Source organism: Anabrus simplex, chromosome 1 (assembly GCF_040414725.1).
Source record: "Anabrus simplex isolate iqAnaSimp1 chromosome 1, ASM4041472v1, whole genome shotgun sequence".
Lineage (NCBI taxonomy): Eukaryota > Metazoa > Arthropoda > Insecta > Orthoptera > Tettigoniidae > Anabrus > Anabrus simplex.
The window spans coordinates 1179303313-1179322757 of record NC_090265.1 but is presented as its reverse complement, the minus strand read 5'-3'; the positions used below and the strand labels follow the sequence as shown (position 1 = coordinate 1179322757).

The following is a 19445-nucleotide window of genomic DNA, read 5'->3' as shown; positions in this document are numbered from 1 at the left end:
CGAAGGACTGATCTCCAAGAAAACCACATACGTTTTCACCCCATTGTCTCTGCTGATGCCTCTCTCGAACCCAATGAGGGTTTTTGAGGAGCTTAATAGTCTACAAAAATGTGGAGAAAATTTCAGAGACCATGGAAAAGAGGAGGTTATCATTTCTTGGACATTTGTACAGAATGGACAAAACCAGACTAACCAGAAAGTTATTCGACTGCCTGTATAACGAAAAGATAACGACGGCATGGATTAAGGAAGTTCGTAAAGATCTAGAGAATTCCAACATCCAAGAAGTTCAGATGTTAGACAGGAAAACATTTGGGACCATGATTCAAAATTTGGAAGCGTTTCAAGTCGAAAGAACTGCAAAGACGGGAAGAGACTGGACGTATGAACAGAAGAAACAGCACAGCGCCCATATGAAGGAGGACTGGAGGAAGAGGAAAAGTCAAAGAAAAGATGAAATTGTAGCGTGATCCTAAGTGGTCAATTCGTAAATAAACAAATAAATAAATAAATAAATAAATAAATAAATAAATAAATAAATAAATAAATAAAATGTAAGAATCTGTAGTTATCATTGTGGTTGACCGCTTGACAGACCAACGCACACCACTGTTGAACTGCACTTTGTGGTTATCCTGACACTTGACTACTTTATGATTATTATTATTTAACATGCTCTCATTATTACTGTTATCAACATGGTCATCATACATTAAACAGACCTTACAATCTTTTAATAGTTAATGGATGCCAGCTACTAGTAAAAGTAACGATTTGATAGAACACGACTCATATTTCTCAAAGGTGTGGGATGATACGTTTAAATGATGCTTGTTGTTTAAAGGAGCCTAACATCTAAGGTTATCGGCCCATGTAATACGCTTACTGGACAACATACCATTATACAGGTTTACGTCCTTAAAGCTCTTCATAGTTTAGATATCCTGACTCCTTTAATATTCAATATACTCTTTATCGTTAATTATTAAACATTTTTTTAAATGCTATTTATTCGGGGCGTCGACCTATAGAGATCTTTTGCCGCGTCTTGCACCATATGACATGAACCTGCGTTGGAATTGGAATTGCGGAAGGGTAGAGTGTTGAATGTGAGGACAGGAACGTTAAGGACGACACAAACATCCAGTTCCCAGACCAGGGATATTAATTATTTACAATTAAAAACCCCTGACCGGGCCGGGAATCGAACCCGGGGCCGCCGGGTGACAGGCGGACACGTTGCTCCCTACACTGCGGGGCCGGACTTAACATTTTGTTTAATTACAAGCGTATAACATCTGTAAATCTGTAAATATTAATACTCTCTTTTTGCGCTATAGTACTTTATACTCTCATAATACTAGGACCTGCGACAGTACTCATGTTCACTCTGTTCATTCAACATAATACCAACATTATTTTTACCTCAGACTATCAGAAATTACATTGCTCTTCCTGTATCGCCAACGGCCGTAGCCGTGTTGAAACACCGGATCCCATGAGATCTCCGAAGTTAAGCAACATTGGGTGTGGTCAAGATTTGGATGGGTTGCCACGCACTGTTGGTGGGACCGGGACGGGGGTAAGGGAATGGAGGAGCGGAAAGGAACTGGCCACCCTACCGCACGTAAACCCCGGCTCAGGAACACCTCTGCGGAGGTTCGGACCTGCCTTCGGGCAGAATAACCCTTACCTACCTACCTACCTTCCTGTATCCATAAAGAATTCTGTTTGTATCTCTGAGGGGGACCCTGTTATTTGAAATACAAGAAGTTCTTGTTTGGAGGTAACTTATATTAGTTGCAATAAGAAGTTCTTGTTTGGAGGTAACTTATATTAGTTGCAATTTTGTCATATCGCTAATAATTTAACAAGAGTGTTCCTTGCAGTAGCCTAACATAATGATAGTCATCCTGGATAATTGATCATTTGAATCTATTACCTCCCAACAAAACACTGCGGCTTTTCAGCCCCTTTTAGCAGCTTTTTACACCAAGATATTACACAGTAGCATGGATGCACTGGGAGGAGGAAATAATCTTCAGTTACAAACTATATGTTATCTTAAATTCAAATTATGTTTCATTTAATTTGTGAAAATGAATATGAACGTACAATGATTTACAACAGAATCTAGCGAGTTGCTGTGACACTGTGAGATGATGGATTCAAATCCCACCGCCAGCAGCCTTTAAGATGGTTTTCCATGGGTTCCGATCTTCACACCTGGAAAATGCGGAGATTTTACCTTAATGCTTCGGCCGATATCTTATAAATTCTATCCCTTTCCCAGCTTTACGTAGCCGAGAAACCTTCCATGTTTTAGTTAAAACACCAACAGGAAAAATACAGCATTATTATACTAAATACAATCATGTTCATAAAAAACAGAACACCTTGAAAGACTAGAGACATGAAATTCATATTCACAGGACATGTTCATTAGTATGTTCTGCAGAAACGATTAGCATTTCAGTCACCTAGGTTCAACATGTGTCCTGTTGCCTAGTAGGCACTGGGTCCTCCATGGGCACTGATAACTTGTTCCATGCGTGATGGCATCGACGCGTATAAAAGCGTGAGTGGCGTCCTGGTGTATAGCCATCCATGCTGCATTCACTTGGTTCCACAGTTCATCTTTGGTGGTTGGCACTGGGTCACAGCGCCGCACCCGCCGTTTCACCATATCCCACACATTTTCGATTGGTGATAAGTCCGGTGATCGGGCGGGCCATGACAACAGTCTGACATCCTGTGACAATAACAAGGCACGTGTTCATGCAGCAAAATGTGGTCGCGCATTGTCCTGCTCAAATATGGCGTCTGGGGTGTCGTGCAGAAAGGGTATGGCTACGGGTCGCAGGATGTCATTCGCGTAGGTCAAACTGGTCACAATGCCCTGGGCACGCACTAACTGTGATTTGTGGTTGTACCCAATAGCACCCCACGTCATAAGGATTTGAGCTGGTGCTGTATTCTTGTGCGAATGCAGTCAATGTAATGCCTCTCCCCCTGTCTGTGGCGAACCAAAATGCGGCCATCATTTTCAAACAAACAGAACCTAGATTCGTCCGAAAACACTATCCGCTGCCATTCCTGTCCCCATTGACGTCGTTACATACACCATTGAGTCTAGCATGTTTATGCGGAGAAGTGGACGACGCGCCGGTAACCCAGACCGTAATAAACGGCGACGGACTGTCACTCCTGATAGTGTACCATATGTTACACTGTTCCACTGTTGCGCCAGAGCCGAGGAAGAGGCAGATCTGTCCTGCAATGCCATTCGGATGAGGTGTCTATCTTCTCGGGGGTCGGGGTGGGTGGTGCGACCAGACCCATCTCACCGCATTCTACGGCCTTCTGTGAACCATTCTGTACACACCCGTTGCACTGCCAACAAACTTCATCCCACACGAGCAGCAATTTTCCGGATGGATGCATCACGTTCTCTCATGCCAATAATGTGCCCTCTTTCAAACTCACGTATTTGACGGTACAGTTCTTGCATACGTCTACGAGGCATCCTGCACCTCTGCTCAAGTCACATTGATCGATTATGTTCGGTTTAGAGCGACAACGAGAGCTGCAGGCACATTTTACCAGTCGGTGGTGGTGCGCCGAGATATCGATGTGGACCTTGAACATGAGGGCCGACATGGTTCAAATGCTAATCATTTCTTCAGAACATACTAGTGCACAGGTACTGTGAATATGAACTTCCTATCTCTAGTCTTTCAAGGTGTTCTGGTTCTTATGAGCATGAGTGTAACATATAACGACAATTTATTGCCAGTAAACGTTGCAATGATTATTGCACGGTTCGATGAAAGGTGATAAAACGAGAACGAACTGAGCTGATTTTCTTGCAATAGAGAACTGTCAAGAGAAGAGAAATAAGATTTTATTTTTATCAACAGTTGTCAAATGTTGTCATTTTAGAAGATGATGATGATGCTTGTTGTTTAAAGGGGCCTAACATCGAGGTCATCTGCCCCTAATGGTACGAAATGAAATAACAAAAAGTTCAAATTAATCCACTGACCAAAATAAAATTTAAAATGTCATGAAGAATGAATGGATGGATATGAACCCAACAAAAACAAAAAACAAACAAACAATACAGTGGATCAGACTCAAAAAAAAGATCAGAAATAAAGGTATTACTGACCAAGGGACCACTCATAAAGCACGATGATGCTTGATGCCTAAAGGGGTGCAAAATCCATGTCTAAGGCCCCACAGAATGGTACATGTCGCGAGTAAAGTAGAACCATGGTATTTGTCATGTTGGGGTACTAATCAAAAGTAGCGAAGACTCACGGTGTTCCACACAAGATGGTACTACTCACAAGTATTGTACTTCGTACAGGTAACGCAGACCTATGGTGTTTCTCACACAATGGCGCCACTCATAGCCAACGCAAACCGATGAGTTTCCTCACCTAGGTGTACTAGTCACGGGTGCTGGTCCCGCGGGCCCCGTGGTGTTCCTCATATAGTTGGTACTAATCACAGGTAACGCAGACCCACGGTGTCGCTCAAATAGTGGTACTAATCACAGGCAACGCCCAGACCCGCGGTGTTGCTCACATCGGTACGACGCACGGGTACTGGAAAACCTCCAGGCCGGGCTCTATACTGCTACTAATCATAAACCTATTTCGTACCTAATATAGTGGTACTACTCGCAAGTACAGGCAACCTATGGTGTTCCCCGCGTGATAGTACGAATCAAAAGTAGTCTCATGGTTCTAATTCAATCAACCCTTGGTCGCCCCTGCCGCAGGTTCGTGGTTTAGAAGATGAATATAAATTATTTGTACTCTAGTAGTACGAGGATCTCGGAACTTGAAAACGCTATTGGGCCAAGAGGGGCAGAAAATAAAAATAAAGGTTGGGAAGCACTGAGTCTAAACGTTCACAGGCTAACTACACTTCAATGAACTGCAGCAATCACTCTCCCACTGAGCAGAGAATAACACTGAATTGTTCCTTTTACTTTGTGAATAATAATAATAATAATAATAATAATAATAATAATAATAATAATAATAATAATAATAATAATAATAATAATGCCGCGTGTCCTCCGAAGAGGCCTGGTGCAGGTTTTGAGAGTTTGACGCCGTATAGGCGACCTGCGCATCTGTGAAGATTTTTTACAATTTTTTTTTGCTATTTGCTTTACGTCGCTCCGACACAGATAGGTCTTATGGCGACGATGGGATAGGAAAGGCCTAGGAAGTGGAAGGAAGCGGACGTGGCCTTCATTAAGGTACAGCCCCGGCATTTGGCTGGTGTGAAAATGGGAAGCCACGGAAAACCATCTTCAGGGCTGCCGTCAGTGGGGTTCGAACTTACTATCTCCCGGATGCAAGCTGTGCGCCCCTTAGAGCACGGCCAACTCGCCCGGTGTCTGTGAAGATGGGGCCCTATCTGTGATGAATTCTAATGATGACGACGGCACACACACCCAGCCCTCGAGTCATCGGAATTAACCAATGAAGGTTAAAATCCCCGACCCAGCCTGGAATGGAACCCGGGACCCACTAGACCAAAGGCCAGCATGCTAACCATTTAGCCATGGAGCCGGACACTTTGTGAAAATATTCCCTGGATAATCTGGGAGTCGAATAACAGAGCTGTCGCGTATGGGGATACATCTCCATCATTACTGTGAATTCGATTACACAGGAAATTTAAAAGCAATCAATTGAAGAGGTGAATGAACTAGTCTAAAGCTAGTCGCTCCTTCCTGTGCTGCTCTGTGCTGTCCTAATCTAAATCACATCTCCGCGCATTCCGCTGCAGAACGCGAACACCACAAAAAGTAACGAGCAGCGTTCCTCGGAAGTTGAGCGAGCCAATTTTTTATAACGTTGCATATTTATGGCGGTAAGGCTGCCGAGTGTCATGGATCTGGGGTTACATACGTGCCGTATTAATAACGCAGGACATGGCCTGTTACGAAGTTTTGTTTTAAACAGAAGCTCTATAAGAACTACCGTGAATTAGCTCATTTCTTTATCAAGCGAAGAAACTTCTACCGAGTAGATCATGCATCATTTTCACGAACTGGAATGTACTGTAATGCAAAAAGGAAATGCAGTGGAATGCCGATAGACTGATCCTATTTCCGAGTATTCGCTAAGTGAATTTAGTTGAATAACTTACTCTCTATATACATAATGTTATGATATTATATTAGATAACACTTACAGGCTGCCACAAGGACAAAGCGTACGTTAACCAATAGATATTATTTCACAAACGTTATTTTTAAATACTTAAATGTTATTTTTTTGCTATTAGGTCTTATGGCGACGATGGGATAGGAAAGGTCTAGGAATTGGAAGGAAGCGGCCGTGGCCTTAATTAAGGTACAGCCCCGGCATTTGCCTGGTGTGGAAATGGGAAACCACGGAAAACCATCTTCAGGGTTGCCGACAGTGGGACTCGAACCCACTATCTCCCGATTACTGGATACTGGCCGCACTTAAGCGACTGCAGCTATCGAGCTCAATACTTAAATGAAAACAGGGTAGCTTCAAGGTGGTTGTCGTTGTTAAAGTCTATGGCTGTGATTTCTAAAGATGGCTTTCGACCCCCTGAAATGAAATGGCGTATAGCTTTTAGTGCCGGGAGTGTCCGAAGACATGTTCGGCTCGTCAGGTGCAGGTCTTTCGATTTGACGGCCTTAGACGACCTGCGTGTCATGATGAGAGGATGAAATGATGATGAAGACGATACATACACCCAGCCCCCGTGTCAGAGAAATTAACCAATGATGGTTAAAATTCCCGACCTTGCCGGGAATAGAACTCAGGACCCCTGTGACCAAAGGCCAGCACGCTGACCATTTAGCCATGGAGCCGGACAATCGACCCCCTTAATGTGACTATCACATTTGATTGGAGGAGGTCAGCACTTACGAGTTAGCCCAAATCTGCTCAGGAAGTACACAAGTAGCCGGGGAATGGTCCCTCGAGCACCGATCTTGAGGCAGTGGTTTTTGTGTTTGTCTTTACAGAACGGTATAGTGGTTTCATCGATTAGTTCTTTTTCAGTAACAGATTTTTCGGGTTGGTCTTCATTTTTCTCAAGTGCACATCAAAATTTTGCCTCTTACTTAGTATTTTTCTCGGATTAGCTGCACAAAGTTTTAAAATAGGTCCAGCTCAATTTTTGTTTGTTTTATTTGTTTGTGTCGACATCACAGTAAAACGGCTTAACAAAATATCTCAAAACTCGATATGTAAGTTGATAGATGAGGTGTGCAGTGGGATCTATATTACGAGGGTGAGTCAATAAATAAGTCGCAAACATGTGTGTGCCTTATACCATTTGAAATTACGCGCGCAAGTTTTGCCAGCAGATGCCAGCATATGTATGCTTGTCGTACATCTCGCAGGCACTCAGTCAGTCAGGGGCTGTTAGTGCACGATGGCACATGTGTTGCATGACTGTACACGAGAAGAACAGCGTGCAGTTGTGCGTTTTTTGTGGGCCAAAAGACTGTCCACAGAAGTGCATCGCGAAATGCATCCCGTCTATGGTGAAAACTGTTGCTCACGGAAAGCTGTGTTCAATTGGATCCAGAAGTTTAACCATGGAAGGAAAATTTAACCATAGAAGGAAAAGCATCAGAGATGGGGAGCGCTTGGAACATCCACCGTACAGTCCTCACTTAGCCCCCAGTGATTTTCATCTGTTTGGGCCCCTAGAAAATCATTTGGGTGGCCGTCATTTTGATATAGATGATGCCGTAATCTATGAGGTTACACGTTGGCTGCGACAGCAACCAAAGGACGTCTTTGCTGCTAGCTTTCAAGGGCTTGTAAAGAGATGGAATAAGTGGCTGAATGTACAGGGTGAATATGTGGAAAAGTGAAATAAATGTCAGAAAGCTACTTTGATTATTTTTGCCTCAATTCAGTTTTGCGACTTATTTATTGACTCACCCTCGTAACTATAATGAAAACTTCCACAGTCGCTCAAAAAAAAGTAGAGAAAGAGTGAATTGTATTTTACTGTATATACAGTACGTTCCTCCCAGGTACACTTTTCTCAGAAACAATAAATTGAACCAACAGATATATGTTTGTAGTGGATATTCACTGAGTTCGTGGCCTGTGTCTACTGTACGTGGGAGGTGAATTATTTTTTGGTTATAATAGGAAAGGGAGAATGCTACTGGAGAAATGTGCGATCTAAAGCCACCACATTGCTGGAAACATCCCACGTGTTAATTCACAGGGGATAGATAAATGAATTAAACTGAAGAACATGATTGATATGCCCAGGATATCCAGAAAAATAGGTCACTGCATGAGTTTCGCCGAGTTTAAGAACGAGTTCTACTGTGAAGTTTCAACTAACCTGTTGCCTTTTCCTTAGTAAAAACACGCTTTAAAACAGTGCCTGGTAAACGTCCAATGTCTCCTGACACCCGCCACTGCTGTATCAATCTCTGAGCAGCCCTAGGCGAAACGCCACACCGATTCGCTGGCTCATGAATGCTAAACTTGCCGTGTTGGAAGAGAGCCGTGTTGAGTGAGAACGGGATGCAAAACGCATCCAGCTGACTGTAGAAAGCCGAACATAGCGGGATGCGACAATTTTTTATTGTTCCTCTTTACATTTAACCGAGCAAGTAGCTTCGGCTGACTGTGGCCATGGCTTTACTAGTCCAGGCAGAGGGGTTTTTACCTGGAAAAATCATGGTAGTTCTAGAAATTGGGTTACTTTATGGTTTTGGGTCGCTGAATCCGAATTTTTATCTTCCCACCAAAAATTCCTCCCGCAACCACCCGAAATTTTGAGAAACTCCAAAGATGTGAATTTTTAAAATTACACGTTTTTTGTATATTGTATTTTGGGAAATAATACCTAGAAATACTGAAAATAGACCAAATTTGCAACAGAAGTGGTCCTATGACACTTTGATGTACAACGAAAGGAGCGTTGCGTGCGCGCCTCGGCGCTGTGGGGCTGCATACGCTAAGTTACGCAACTCAGCTTAACCACTCATGTCGTTTATGTTCGCTCTCCTGTCTCCACCCTCCCATTCAGCCCTTTCTTCTTTACAACATCTGGAATTCCACGACCCCCGACCTCTTCCTAAGGAAAGAAGACGAAGAGGGGGAATACTCTTAAATTTTAAAACCTTGGAAATAGAGCGTTTTCCAGTAAAAGTTAGAAATTTACGATAAAAACCTAGACAATAGATGGGTGAAATAATGTTACAAGGTGGTTGAAACATGGTTTAATATTGTATAACCTAGGTTTTTGCTCAAGTCTAGCTGAAAAGGAGAAAAAAAACGAAGAACCGATGGTAAATGAATGAATGTTATAACGGAGGAATGAAATTTCCTTTCCAAAATCTTGATCATAACAGGCGACGATTTATTAAAACTATAACAGAGGAACAGGACTTGTTAAGTATTCGGATAAGAAGACGACTTGGTGTTATCACATAGACCTTACGAGGCAGGAACAGAGTCACGAGAGGTAATCAAGAAACTAAAGCAGAAAAGCAAGCACACAAGCTTATAATGTTCAAGTGACAATACGTGATCATAGTCACAGGACCTCCAGTTTGACGTGGTATCCGAAACATACAGGGATTTAAATTTAAAAGATCCCACAATCACTGGCTAGGATTCGAACCACCGTCACCTTATTGAGAACCCAGTAACTAGACCATTCGGTTATCATGCCTCCTCCCTGGGCAGAAAAAGGAAATAGATGAGAAATGCACTCTCATTGATCAATAACGGTTATGATATGGCTGGAATCAGTGAACCCCTCACAGCGTCGAAGGATGGACTACAGTCCACAGCTATATTCATATCTGAATAATTATATTCAGCACTATTCGAATACGAGTGTAACCTCTAAAAGTATTCCACAGAATGGCGGCTTGATGACACTGTCGTCCGCTATCTAACGAACGGCCACGAGGTTACGCGAACGATGACGAACATTGTGCCATGTGACTACCTTGCCTGCATGTGAGCAAACTGCAGGTAGTATATCAACCAGCAGACTCAGCGCTGAACTGATGGGAGCTAATCCCTTGCAGAAGAAAGCATGAGTCTGCTCCATTTTTCAAAAGTAAGCAAAAAAGTGTAATGGACAAGTTTGTTTAAAATGCAGAGCCGTTTTACAATGAGTTTAAGGGACATCAGTAGTATTTGAGAAAATATTACATAAATATTTTGGCCATCCAAACTTCAATGAGAAATTTTGAAATTATATTGAAACCTGCTTGTGGATACGAAGATTAATATGCTGTATTAAGATAAAGTTAAAAATCACCAAGTTGACTTCGAATAGATAAATATACCAAACGAATTTCATAAGACTGAATGGATACATAGCAAAAATCCTACAATTTAATATATGCAAATTATTTCCTTTCATTGCGATTTTCCGCCTCACCACCGACTTACACCTTAGGTTCTCACAAAAATCGTTGGACTTGAACAACTCACGGGTATCAGTAACTATTTTCTCCCTAATCCACTCAGCTGTACCATTCTCGACGTGCGAGTCTTTGAGCCGTATGCTCGAAATGCTCCTATAACGCTCAAGGGAATAATTATCTAGCAAATTGTGAAAGTTCCGAAGAAAATTCATATGGATAGATTTTGTTTTGAAGTGTGATTCTACATCCTGCAGGAATACTTCTTTTTTGATGCAACTAACAATTTCCCCATTATTTGAGTTGTTTGCTATTTTGTTTTACGTCGCACCGACAGATAGGTTTTATGGCAACGATGGGATAGGAAAGGCCTAGGAATGGGCTGCCGACAATTGGGTTCGAGCCCACTATCTCTCGGATGCAAGCTCACAGCTGCGCGCTCCCAATTTGAGTTTTTATCAGATAAAGTATGCGCCAAAACAGATACAGTAAATATATTTTTCTGGGGAAACTACTAGAGTTAGGAAGAAAGTGTACATTGACTTTTTGAAGGATATTAAATTCTGACTTAGAGAACCCTTTCTTTCTTTCCATAGAAGTGATAGTTCAGGTAGTGCATTAACTTTTAAGCGTCTGGAATGCACAGTTTTTCCGACTTGCTCCACTTTTCTGACTCCCTGATGAGCCAGCATAATTTTGTATACAGAATGTTTAGGAGATGAGTAAAAAAATTTTTCTGCTGGTTATTAGTAAGGTCCTGGATATATATGACGTCAAAATCGTGTTCTGTTTCAAAAATTAAAACAAAATGATGTTGAAAATTTGATGTTTGTAGCTCGGGTAGTATTTTATGGTGAAAAAGGTATTTGCTGACATACATTACAATATTTTTCAGTGTGAAAACTTTCGCTTCTGGTACGTAGATCGTTTTCATACAACTTACGCATGCATGCTGCCTGAAGCATGGTACGGCGGTTGGTATAAGCCTAGGAACATAGGAAGCTACTATCTGCCTCACAAACATCGCACTCTACTTTAAACTCCTCCCCCTCGTCCAAATCAATCGCTAAGTTAAAAAGAAAACGAACTGCGGGCATTCATCCCTACCTCCCATAAGGTTATGTGTAATCATCTCCCAACATCCCGTATATACTATAATAATCTGGAAGAAAAAAGTTTTGTGATTGGGAAGGAGTTTCTGAAATCGGTTGAGTGGTTCCTGAGATTACTCTCTAGATACAAACAAACTCACAAACTCTATAATATTACTGTAGATATCCAGACTTACATTTGCTACCCCGGCGGCGTGTTGGCAGTGGAGTGCGGGGCGGTTTGCTCGTCACTCCTCCTGAGAGCGATGCCGAAGACGTAAGATCCTGCTGCGAAGCCGCGTTAGAGTTCTTGGCCCGGCCACGAAGGTTGGGCAGCTTCAGTGAGGAGAACATGGTCATTATCGCCACATGTCACGACACTCGCCAGTCTTCTGGTCAACTTGAACTGTCACTCGCCACACGAAATTCTCTTCTTCTCATCTTAACACACAGCTCTCTTCATTCAATTACATGGTCACAACGAGAATTACATTTTTCTCACGCACACACTTCATGGCTGTGTCTCTACGTAACAAATGCAAGAATGCAACTGAATTATTACATTGAGCTTACTGGGATGATGATGATGATAATAATAATAATAATAATAATAATAATAATAATAATAATAATAATAATAATAATAATAATAATAATTTGGGGCTATTTGTGGCCTGGTGCAACTCTTGTAAGGCAGAACGTCCGTCATCTGCCGTGTACGGGAACTGTGCGTTTGTGTGGTGGGGGGATAGTATTGTGTATAGTGTGAGAGTTGCAAGAATGCTGGGGAAGGCACAAACACCCAGTGTCCGAGCTAATGGAATTAACCGTTTAAAATCCCTTGATCTGGCCGGGAGTAGAATCCAAGGCCCCGAGGAGCGAAAGTCAAGAAGCTGACTACTCGGCCATGGAGCCGGACACTGCGATGATGAGTAAACGGCTTGGACTGATTTATTTCATTTAGTAATAATACTACTGTTGTTTTTACGTCCCACAAACTACTTTTGACGGTTTTCGGAGGCGCCGAGGTGCCAGAATTGTCCCCACAATTGTTCTTTTACGTGCCAGTAAATCTACCGACACGAGGCTGACGTATTTGAGCACCTTCAAATACCATCGCACTGAGTCAGGATCGAACCTGCCAAACTATCAGAAGGCCAGCGCCTCAACCGTCTGAGCCACTCAGCACGGCTTATTTCATTTAGGACAGGTCGATCATGTACGTTGAGCCAGAAGGCTGATTGGATCCTCCTCAATAGATCAATCCTCAACTGTTATAAATAAATAAATAAATAAATAAATAAATAAATAAATAAATAAATAAATAAATAAATAAATAAATAAATAAATAAATAAATAAATAAAAATAAATAAATACACACATAAAAAATATCATATCCTCAGCTACCACGTTATAGGCAGTTGGTGTAATAATTTCAACGTTCCAGTTACGTTGCCCTCTAACAACAAAAGCGAAATTCTCCATTACGGTTCCTATGGATAAACTGATTTAGTTTTGCCGGATAACGTTGAATGCACCATCAGGAACAACATACGAAGCAACAATTACATGGAGTGTCAGTATTTGACCCCCTTTCAAAATGCGTAGTCGGGATCGAACCCGTAACCTGGTGATCATGAGTAGCAGCTTGTCACAGATAGCCTAGACATAACTGAAGAGACGTTGCTGGCACATATCAGTCTGCTAAGCCCGTTTAAGCGCGTATGCTAACCGACCCAATGAGCGAAGCCTTCACAACATTCATCACAAGGACCGGCTGTGTAAGGAATAATGTTACTAGTACTATTAATACCTATGTCACTGCAGGCATGGAACGTTTCTACTCTAGTCGGAAGAGGAAATGAGTAGACATTGATTTTCCAAACACAAGCGATTGAACTGCAATATATATATATTATTTTTTTTTTGCTATTTGCTTTACGTCGCACCGACACAGATAGGTCTTATGGCGACGACGGGATGGGAAATGCCTAGGAAGTGGAAGGATGCGGCCGTGGCCTTAATTAAGGTACAGCCCCGGCATTTGCCTGGTGTGGAAATGGGAAACCACGGAAAACCATCTTCAGGGCTGCCGACAGTGGGGCTCGAACCCACGATCTCCCGATTACTGGATACTGGCCGCACTTAAGCGACTGCAGCTATCGAGCTCGGTGAACTGCAATATTTATTTATTTATTTATTTATTTATTTATTTATTTATTTATTTGCTATTTGCTTTACGTCGCACCGACACAGATATGTCTTATGACGACGATGTGATAGGAAAGGCCTAGGAAGTGGAAGGAAGCGGCCGTGGCCTTCATTAAGGTACACCCCCGGCATTTGCCTGGTGTGAAAATGGGAAACTACGGAAAACCATCTTCACGGCTGCCGACAGTGGGGCTCGAACTCACAATCTCCCGATTACTGGACACTGGCCGCACTTAAGCGACTGCAGCTATCGAGCTCGGTGAACTGCAATATTCAAGATACACTCCTTTTGACCTACAGTTCGGATGATAGTCGTGAGTAAAGGAGAGTTCGGAAATAAACACAATACATACATACATACATACATACATACATACATACATACATACATACGTACATACATACATACATACATACATACATACATACATACATATATACACTGGCGTTTGGTATGTCCATTCGTTCTCAATTCCTTCTGTCAGGTATTCTACCGATAAAATCTAGGTCACTTAACCAAGTCGTTGTACCTCGTTAGGGGTTACAAATACGTGTTCAAGCAATTCTATAGTTCAATTAAAACTTTATGCTCGTTGATGCCGAAATATAAATATTATATGCCACAAAACTGAATCTTAATGAGGCTCATAGTTCAAGTTTCACTATGATACAGGTTTTCCACCAATCAGAGCTCAGATTTTCATTATGATAAACTATTTGACCAATTAAGTAAAGATAGCATCGCACCTGCGCTCAACGTACTAGCTTAGCACTTGTTTCCAAAATCAAACATGTCGGACACACATATTAACATCAGTGCACCTTCTACTTCCAATATTTCACAACCGCACGGTACATTCCCGCAAATTCATTTCTCCAACAGGGAACATGCATGATCCGGGGTTTTAATTATAAATATGCTAATCTGATTCAAAATTTCACGCAGAATTCAAAAATGTGATCAGAATGTACAAATAATAACTCCAAACATGATAAAAATCTACAGAAATGTCACGTCACGCAAGTACGCGATCTCATTGGTCTGACGTCATCGTACAGGTTGACTGAATTAGCAGACGAAATAACACATAGTGTGCTGTGAGAAGCAGGATACACTTAGCGTATTTCTACTTTATATTAGTGTCTGGTTTGGGTAAATTCGAAGTTAATACATTGGATAATAATCTGAGTGGTATATTTTAGACTTAAAATGAATCCTGCGCAGGCAGTGAGGCAGAAAACTTATAAATGGTGTATAGTTCTGATGAGCAATAGCACATCGCATACCATCCCAAACAAATTGTTTATAAATGTTCCAAAGACGCTAAAACTAGGGAGAAATGGATTTTGGCGAGCCGGAGAAATGCTGGTGATATATCGGAAAAGTCTACAGTTTATTTTTTTAAAGATCATTTTAACGTAAGTTGAATTTGTTTGAATTTTTAATCGCTTTTCCATGTCAGCTGTTCTAGTGGTAACACTTTGAAATTTAGTGTATGATGCTTTAGTTAAATGCTTCATTTACATCTTGGAATATGAAAGTAATAAACAGTGCATTAATTAATGCTGATTATTAAAGTATTCTCCAAACCTAACCTATGTTTTGGGTGATCCATGTCCAGGTAATAAACCAAAGGGGTTATGAACCATATTGACAGCTCTAATTATACCAATTTATCTTGGCATGCGACAGTTGTTTATGTCTTTATTGAAGAGCTTACATTTGTAAAGAAATTTAGGCTATAGCTAAATACTCTATAATATAACAAAAAATAGGCGCGTACGTCATGAAAGAAAACAACGTGAATTTAACAAATATATATCTCTACACAAAACCAATGCTTGTCTGTTGCTCGATTATAATAATTATTATAACATTAGTGAAATAAATAACATAATTGCACACAGGTGAAAATAGTGATGTTGGTGTTTAAAATATTATCCAACTTAGTCTAAGTTTTAGGGTATACAAGCCAAGTCAATAAACCGAAGGATAAAAATACCGGGCGAGTTGGCCGTGCGGTTAGGAGCACGCAGCTGTGAGCTCGCATCCGGGAGATAGTGGGTTCGAACCCCACTGTCGGCAGCCCTGAAGATGGTTTTCCGTAGTTTCCCATTTTCACACCAGGAAAATGCTGGGGCTGTACCTTAATTAAGGCCACGGCCGCTTCCTTCCCATTCCTAGGCCTTTCCTGTCCCATCGTCACCATAAGACCTATCTGTGACTGTGCGATGCAAAGCAAATAGCAAAAAAAGTCACGGTACCCAAAGACATTCCTGTATTGAACGACTAAAATGTCACCAAGACACTTTTTTGCGAGATATGCTCAGCTTGTTAAAAGCCAAATGTAATTAATGTTATTGGCATTACGCCCGCTAACTACTTCTACGGTTTTCGGAGACACCGATGTGCAGGAATTCAGTCCTGCAGGAGTTCTTTTACGTGCCAGTAAATCTACCGACACGAGGCTGACGTATTTGAGCACCTTCAACTACCACCAGACTGAACCAGGATCGGACCTGCCAAGTTGGGGCCAGAAGGCCAGCACCTCAACCGTCTGAACCACTCACCCCGACTTGTGAAAACTAGATGAAGTCATATTTATCCATATCTTTATCGTTTAACTTTTTTCCCTCCACCAAGATATTTAATGTTTCTCTCTCATGGGCCCGGAAGTGGGTAGGACAGTTGCCCCAACCATAAATATATATTTTTTCGGGAATGATAGATTATAGACCTATAGTACTATGATCTATCTTTCTTTCTTTCCTCCTTTCTTTCTTTCTTTCTTAATCAGTTTATCCTTCAGGTCTGGTTTTTCCCTCGCACTCAACAAGGGATTTCACCTCTACCGCTTCAAAGGCAGTGTCCTGGAGCGTGAGACTTTGGGTATGATGATACAACTGGTGAGGAGGGTCATTACCTCGCCCAGGCGGCCTCACCTGCTATGCTCAACAGGGACCTTGTTGGAGGATGGGAAGATCGGAAGGGATAGACAAGGAAGAGGGAAGGAAACGGTCGTGGCCTTAGGTGCCTGGAGGAGAAGTGGGAAAATACGAGAAACCACTTCGAGGATGGCTGAGGTGGGATTCGAAACCCCTCTACTCAGTTGACCTCCCGAGGCTGAGTAGACACCGATCCAGCCCTCGTACTATTTGTTTTCAACTTACATGGCAGAGCCGGGAATCGAAACCGGGTCTCCGGGGGTGGCAGTTAATCACATGACCCACTACACCACAGAGGCGGACTAGTACTATAATGCTACCAATATGTTTATGTTAGTGCTGAAATCCGATTTCTTACTTTACTAATGCTGAAAGCCCGAAAATGTAATGTTATTCTTTAATATGGGAATCAGTCTGGAAGGAAATATTGAAAGTGATGTGATTTCTATCCAGGTTCGTCGTTATCATAATACTATGAGTTGCAGTACACTGCACGTATATAAAAGATGCCACTTACAAACTTGCTTTTTATCCACGAATTTCTGCGGCCACAAAAGTCACTATTTTTCAAGAATCATGACATCTACACATGATAGATTGTCTGACTGTGCTGTTTTGAACCTTTCTTCTGTCATTTTGAAGTTATTCGCGATCACGAATAATAAACAATCGGCTTTTAGTAACGGCTGATGCACAATGGCTGGTAGAGCTGCATGCGGTACTGGATCGTGACGTCACAGCGCGCCGCTTACGTCAGAGGCCGTTTCACTCGCCTTGCTGAGAAGCACTTTTGAGCATTTTTTAAATGGTAGAAAACAAGGCAACTTACCACACTGTAATACGTTTACGTACCATTTCATTGGTGTACTTAAAAAAAAAAAAAAAAAAAAAAGTTTTGAAAATTATGCATGTTCCCTACTGTACAATAAACAATTTGTATTTGAAATAAAGTTGGGTTATGATAACCTTCTGTCAAAGCTTTTGAAAACATATGACATAGCCAAGGTCTCTGATCCACTCACGAAAAATCAATAACCCAGCGCATGCGCTCTGTGCTTTATTCAGTAAACTCAACTGTCAAGCGACATCTCGACAGAGATTTAAGAAACATAGTTATAATTATCGTCGAGCATAAACATTCGTATCCAACTGGCCTATAATGGTAATTAAAACACTCGTATTGAAAGTATAAAACTCGCTTCGCTAGTTTTATAAACATATGAATGAATGAAAACCTACAACCTGTTTTCCACTCTTTGACCGGGTCAGGGATGTAATGAATGAACCATATATAGGCTATTAGGAGGATGAGGTCGCCACTTCCAAAGTGATATATTAGTGACTGATAAATGCTTGAACCGTATATAGGCTATTAGTAGGATGGGGTCGCCACTTCCAAAGTGATATATTAGTGACTGATAAATGCTATGAAATGAGAATGGAGAGTGTTGCTGGAATGAAAGATGACAGGGAAAACCGGAGTACCCGGAGAAAAACCTGTCCCGCCTCCGCTTTGTCCAGCACAAATCTCACATGGAGCGACCGCAATTTGAACCACGGTATCCAGTGGTGAGAGGCCGACGCGGTGCCGTCTGAGCCACGGAGGCTCGGTTTTATAAACATACTCGTGTCTTCATTATTTCCATTATAGGCTTGTTGCGTAATGTATTCATAAACTGGGCTCCGACGTACGAGAACTACTACATTCTTAATACGTTTACCCTCCAGGGTTGGCTTTTCCCTGTGACTCAGCGAGGGACCCCACCTCTACCGCCTTAGGGCAGTGAGACTTTGGATCGCGAATACAACTGGAAAGGAGGACCAGGAGTATCACACCCAGGCGGCCCTAAGAGAACTACCATTCAATATTCAGATGAAACATAAAACACTGGTTAAAACTTGCATCCCATTTTTCAGTGCAGGAACTATTTAAAATAAAGCTTATTATGTAGTGAAATTACATATTATTCTGAGTATGAGTGAGTAAATTATAGTGCTTTATTGAGCTGCCGCTGCAACATTCGTACGAGCTCTATGGAAAGGTCCCTTTTCCCAGTAAGTTCTTACAATACAAAGGAAGGAAGATTTTTCACATATAAATACACCGAGCTTACGATTAGATCTAGTTCCCAAATAAACCACCGAGTTCGATAGCTGCAGTCGCTTAAGTGCGGCCAGTATCCAGTAATCGGGGGTTCGAGTCCCACTGTCGGCAGCCCTGAAGATGATTTTCCGTAGTTTCCCATTTTCACACCAGGCAAATGCCGGGGCTGTACCTTAATTAAGGCCACGGCCGCTTCCTTCCTCTTCATAGACCTTTCCTATCCCATCGTCGCCATAAGATATATCTGTGTCGGTGCGACGTTAAAGAAAAAAAATAGCATAGCCAAATAAACCAACTGCTACAGAAAGTGAGAGGTTGTGAGACTGCATACTAGAGAACAAGATAAGATTTGAAAACAATATTTTCATAAAATTGTCGGCTGATTTGTGTCAGATGGTAGAAGTACTGGCCTTCTGAGTCCGAGTTGGTTGGTTCGAGCCCGGCTCAGTTCCAGTGATATTTGAAGGTACCCAAATACGGCAGCCTTTTGTCGGTAGATTTACCGGCATGTTAAAGAACTCATACGGGACCAAATTCTGGCACTTTGGCGTCTCTGAAAACGGAAAAAAGTAGTTAGTGGGACGTAAAGCCAACAACATTATTAATAATAATTTCATAAAGTTAATATCACTCATAGCAATGATGAATTTAATGAACAGAGGT

At 41.8% G+C, this 19445-nt stretch overlaps 1 protein-coding gene across 8 annotated transcripts in view; it reads right to left on the bottom strand.

Annotated features, from left to right (window-relative positions):
* The window catches only part of Grip (Glutamate receptor interacting protein), a 475280-nt gene that overhangs the window by 210160 nt on the left and 245675 nt on the right, over window positions 1–19445 (bottom strand). For 5 of the 8 annotated variants that reach the window (XM_068225440.1, XM_067137513.2, XM_067137512.2 and 2 more), the window contains exon 2: window positions 11718–12045. The exons of the other annotated variants lie outside the window; for them this stretch is intronic. In XM_068225440.1, the coding sequence (XP_068081541.1) occupies window positions 11718–11880 (163 nt within the window). In that variant the 5' untranslated portion in view covers window positions 11881–12045. The remainder of the gene's footprint in view (window positions 1–11717; window positions 12046–19445) is intronic. 8 annotated transcript variants of the gene reach the window in all.